A 5128-nucleotide genomic window follows, 5' to 3' on the forward strand; every position below is an offset into this window, starting at 1 on the left:
GATCCCAAGAGTGGTTCTCTGGCTTCCAGGCTGGTGGGGGTCACCAGCGTGGTGGAATAATCCAGAAGCTGCATTCTGGCTACTGTATTAGAGTGGGGAGTGGGTGAAGTGGGGGAGAGGAAGGTCAGAGGGCAGGGAGGTGTCCTTCAGACTGAGAAGTAGGAAGCAGAGTCTTGGCTTCATCCTTTGAGCCTCCTCTGCCTTTTGGGCCTCTGAACTTGACTGAGTGGGGGCGTTATATATTCGCCAGAACCATCAGGATCCCCAGCAACATCATCATCAAGCAGAGCTGACCACTGAGTGGGAGAGCGGACCCTGGAAAGACAGAAGGCTCGGTGAGAGATGGAGAGGATGTATCTCAACTCCGCAGGCTTCTGGAGGACCAGGGGCCCAGCTGTCTCCACAAACCCCCAGGCTTCTCTCAGCAATCCCCTTAGGGTGTGTACGGTGGCCTGGTTATGGGCTTGCAAGCTCATGGGTATGCACACACCAGCTTGGGCCCCAGAGGAGGGGTGTCCCTGCCTCACCTGATTGGAGCATGTGTTGCAGGATGCCAGGATGCCCATCATTGGGCTCGGGAACAATGCCAAGCAGCTGGCACATGAGCTCGTACACATGGACGCTCTCAAAGGGCTCCACCTCCAGGCCTGCCTTGAAGCTGGGACCCACGGCCCGGAAGATGGTCTTCATATCCATGTTTTGGTTGTCGAAACCATGTTCACCCTTGTTGAACTGGACGTTCACTCTCTGAGAGGAGGAGCAAGGATTCTGGGTCACTAGTGGGGACCACGCTGTCCCCAGTACCTCCTTATCAATCTTTTCCTGCTCCCCCGTGGGTTGGGTAGATGCGTGGGTAGATGACCTTAGGGGAAGTTTGCCATGTTGGCAAGATGGTCTCTAGATTCCTATGAGTTCTGAGACCCCCGAAGATGAAGTCTCAGTGAAAAACTGTGGACCACGTGAAGACCCTATGACACTGAGTGGGGTAGAGATATTAGCCTGCGTCTATGGTTCAGGGTGTGTGCCCATTTGTGCTGCATCTAGGATTCCCTCTGTTATGGGCTCTATTCTGTCCTTTCCCCCATGATCCATGCCATCCTTGAGCCTGGGCTTCCCACACTTTACCCCCGCATGCGGGCACACACACACACACACACACACACACACACACACACCACACACCCACACACACACGCGCACGCGCACACGCACACACGCAACACATACTCCTGTTGTACAGTGCTGAGTGTGCCTGATGGGTGGATGACACCCACTTGAAGTAGATAGAGTCAGGGTGCCACCCACAAGCCAATACAGCGGCCCACTGACCCCATGGATGACATAGCCAAGGTCACTGTACATGAGCAGGGATGTGATCCTTGAGTTGTTGGCGTAGTGGAAGCTCTTGGGGAAATCTTCCTTCTTGTACACGTGCAGCCTGGGGTGGGCATCCTTGAGGACACTGTACACCTTCTCCAGCATCCCTTCCTTGGGGATCAGCATCCCATTGGGCCCGTAGTCTAAGAGCTCGAACTCAATGTCCTTGAAGGTGAAGTTGGGGAATTTGTGGAACTCCACCAAGTCGCTGGCTTTCTGGTTGACTGTTGTCATGCCGTGGTCGGATGTGATGATCAGGTTAAGGCTGTCTGAGAGGCTGTGACGCTCGATGCTGTCCCGGAGGTAGCCCACAGTCCTGTCGACCTGTTCCACTATGTCCTTCCTCTGCTGGGACTCAGGGCCGTATCTGTGACCAGTGGAGTCTGGCTCCCCGAAATAGAGAGTGACTAGGGCCGCATCCTCCTCTGTGAACCACTTCATCACGGTGTCCACGTTTTCCTTCCACTCGGTCTCGTTTTTATAATTGTGGAAGATGCCTTCCTTCCGGCTCATGGTCACGGCCTCTCCTTGGTAGGTGACGTTCCCGCCAGGGTAGAAGAAGGAGCCAGTTTTTAAGCCCTGCAGGATGAAGTAGTGTAAGCTTCACGACTTCTGGACTTGTCTTGTCTTTCCCCCTCTCCTGAGCCTGCCTGCTTCTCTCTCTGTGCTCCCTCATCTGCTTTTGCCTGCTGCCCTGAGGCCTTTTGCTTCCTGAAGTGGACCTTATTTCACAGACCCGGGGCAGGGATAGTTCATCTAGAGGACAAACACCCAGTGTCGTCAAGTTCTAACTGAGACTGTAGATGGAAAATGTCCCCACATGCCATGCCCTTCAGCATCCTTGCCGCGAGCCTCAGCTGTCCTGTGACCTCCATTCATTGCCTTCTCCTCCGTCCACCTTGTCCCAACTGCCTGCTCACCCACCTTCCCGTAAATCCTTGCTACCCATTCTATCTGTCTGTCCAACCCCCTATTAACATGGGTCCAAGGTTCCTGTTCAGTTTCTCCTCCCCCACTCCCTCATTTTTTCCTCTCCTTATCAGAGGAGGCTGAGTTCTCACTTTTGTTTTTGGCTCTGGAGCTGGAGGACTGAGGGCCACAGGACAGGAAGCGTCACTTGGGTGGAAGTGGAACTATGGGGCCGTGGGTTGTTCCTGCCTACCGGGAAACCCTCCCTTTGGCATCACTGACAAGAAGCCTCCCTTGAAGAATCCCCTGGGGCAATGCGAACTGGGGCCACTCTCCTCTCACAGTGCACCCGCCTGTTTAATCTTTGGCCCTTGCATCCAGATGCCCCGAGGTGGGACTGGAAACAGATAGACTCTTGGATCAGCATTTTCTTATTGAGTCAATTAGCTACCCAGAGTCAATGTGATCCTCCTCTCCCGTGCCAAAGGGCTTGAGGGTGAGACCGGCCTCCCCTCCCCCACCCCTCCTCTCCCTTCTCCTTTCTCTCCTCCATTCCTTCTCCCTTTTCTTCTTCCTTCCCTCCTTCCTCCCCTTGCCTCCTCCTTTCCTCCCTCCTTCTTTCTTTCCCTCCCCCCTCCTCTCCTTCCTTCCTTGATAGGGTCTTGCACAGCCCAGACTGGCCTCTGACTCACTGTTGAAGCCAAGGACAACCTTGACTCCTGATCCTCCTGCAGGTGTACACCAGCACACCTGGCTTTCTGCAGGGCTGAGGCCAGAACCCAGAGCTTCCTGAACGCAGGGCAAGCCCTCTGCCAGCCCAGGTATACCCTTCGTCCTGGTTTCCCTGGAGACCATAGCTGAGCCTGGGATGGCTGCCTGCACAGTCCTCAGGGGTTCATTGAGCAGCTTCCTATGCCGGAAGGCAGGATGCCTGTGCCTGCTGTGGATTCCCCATGGCCATGGCCTCAGTTTCCCTGTGGGCGGGCCATCTTACCTGCCTCTGGGCTGTGATCCAGATGGGTATGCTGCCGTTGTCCCACCAGTTGGTGATACCCAGCGTGGTGTGGTAGGGCCACCTCACCTTGGTGGTGGTATTGTAGAACATGTTGTGAACCACCCCATGGTTCTCAATGTATTTGCCTGGGAGGGTAAGCAGAGGGCAGGACATGTGTGGAGCAAGCCTGGGGAAGGCTCATGAGCCCACAGTCGCCTGAAAGCCCTATAGTGTACCACCCCCTGGGATGGCTGGAACGAGCCCTTGACCAGGTGCCACCAAAGAAGACTCCTCAAGGGCCCTTGTATGGGCTCTGGATCCTGCTGGAGGCCCCCTCCTCAGAGCAATGACCTCCCACTTTTGACCAAGGTGCCTCCCATTTGCCCCCTGATGTCTCAGGCTCTTTCTATTCCCAAGCCCCATCCTGAGGCTGACACTCACCAGTGACCAGTGTAAAGTGGCAGGGGCTGGTCAGGGTGACAAAGGGGGGCGTCATGTATAGCGCTTTTACCCCTTCTTGAGCCATGGCATCCAGGTTAGGGGTGTCCACATCTTGGTCGTAGTTCCAGCGGAAGCCATCAAAGGACACAAGGAGTAACTTGTGTGGCTTTTGGAGAGGCGCCCCAGTCCCACAAGCCAGGATAGCCAGAGCCACGGTAAGGAGGACGGCTGGGTGTTCCATGATGGGCTCTCAGGTGAATAGGCACACAGACAGCTCAGGCCAGGAGTGGAGCAAAGTCCCAGGGTCAGCCAGGCCTCTTATCCCGTGCATCTCCAGAGATGGGATGTCTCTAGTCTAGACTTTGCACACAAGGCTTGTGTGAGCCTGGCATGGCCTCTGTCTCTAACGGAGTCCCCGGTTCCTCCTCCCTCTGCCTTCATCCTCCAGTGTCCTTCTCATGGAGGAGGGCGCCCCACGTCTCCGAGCCTGGAAGCTTGGCTCTCATGGGGAACTTCCTCCACTCTGGTCTTCACAGCAGCTCCCAGTTCCTCCAATCTCAGAGGACGCCCGGCTAGGGGAGGAATGGGCGGGCCTCTGTCTTAGGGTTCTGTAGCTGTGAAGAGATGCCATGGCCATGAAAACTCTAATAAAGGAAAACATTTGGTTGGGACTGACTTACAACTCAGAGGTTTAGTGTATTATCGCCATGGCAGAAAGCATGGGGACACACAGGCCGACATGGTGCTGAAGAGGGGCCGAGAGTTCTCCATCTGGATCAGCAGGCACTGGGAAGTGAGAGAGAGCCGCTGGGCCTCACCTGAGCTTCTGAACCCTTAAAGCCCACCCCCAGTGACACACTTCCTCCAACAGGAAGGCCAGATCTTCACGCCAGTCCCTATGAGCCTACGGGGTGGGGGGCATTTTTGTTCAGACCCCTACAGCCTCCTCTCCAACCACTGATGCTAGAAGGCCTGGCGGGGGGAGGGGGTGTCCTTAGCAGAGCTGGGTGAGGGCCTGTGGGATCAGCTTCTCAGACCCAGGTCTGCACCTTCCCCAAGGATAATAGCCTTGTCCAGAGGGCATCCCAGCCTGGGCCCCTCTTCCCTCCCTAGTATCATTAGGAGCCCTGGGTGGGGCGAGTCAGTTGGGAGGGTGGCAGGGGTGAAGGGGTGGATTGCAGAGTCAGACACGGTGGGAGTAAGGGGTGGATGTGCAAGGTGTGCGGGCTTGGCAGAAAGAAAAGGAAGGGAACATTTGGGGTGAGGCCACAGGTAAACTTTCTGAACTACAGATCCACCAGCAACCTCCCTCCTGGCCCCTGCTCCACACAGACACAGCCAGCCAGTGTTGACTCTGCGTGTGACACAGAAGCCATAGGAAGCCTCTACTGAGGTGCAGCCTGGCCA

General features: G+C 55.9%; 1 protein-coding gene across 1 annotated transcript; it reads right to left on the minus strand.

Moving 5' to 3' along the window:
• Positions 1 to 235: 235 nt before the first annotated feature.
• Enpp7 (ectonucleotide pyrophosphatase/phosphodiesterase 7) lies at positions 236 to 3962 on the minus strand. The gene is made up of 5 exons (XM_038324557.1): positions 3722 to 3962; positions 3281 to 3426; positions 1330 to 1956; positions 528 to 747; positions 236 to 315 (listed from the first exon to the last, which is right to left on the minus strand). Exons 1-5 carry the CDS (start codon positions 3960 to 3962, stop codon positions 236 to 238), a joined length of 1314 nt encoding a protein of 437 aa, XP_038180485.1.
• Between the last annotated feature and the right edge of the window lie 1166 nt (positions 3963 to 5128).

Source organism: Arvicola amphibius, chromosome 4 (genome assembly GCF_903992535.2).
Source record: "Arvicola amphibius chromosome 4, mArvAmp1.2, whole genome shotgun sequence".
Taxonomy (NCBI): domain Eukaryota; kingdom Metazoa; phylum Chordata; class Mammalia; order Rodentia; family Cricetidae; genus Arvicola; species Arvicola amphibius.

Excerpts from the sequence above, each read along its gene's own strand:
- Enpp7 (XM_038324557.1), bottom strand. The coding sequence starts at position 3,962 with ATGGAACACCCAGCCGTCCTCCTTACCGTGGCTCTGGCTATCCTGGCT. Across the intron at positions 1,957-3,280 it reads GGATCACAGCCCAGAGGCAG|GGCTTAAAAACTGGCTCCTT; the intron begins GTAAGATGGCCC and ends TTCATCCTGCAG. Across the intron at positions 748-1,329 it reads TTGGCTATGTCATCCATGGG|AGAGTGAACGTCCAGTTCAA; the intron begins GTCAGTGGGCCG and ends TCCTCCTCTCAG.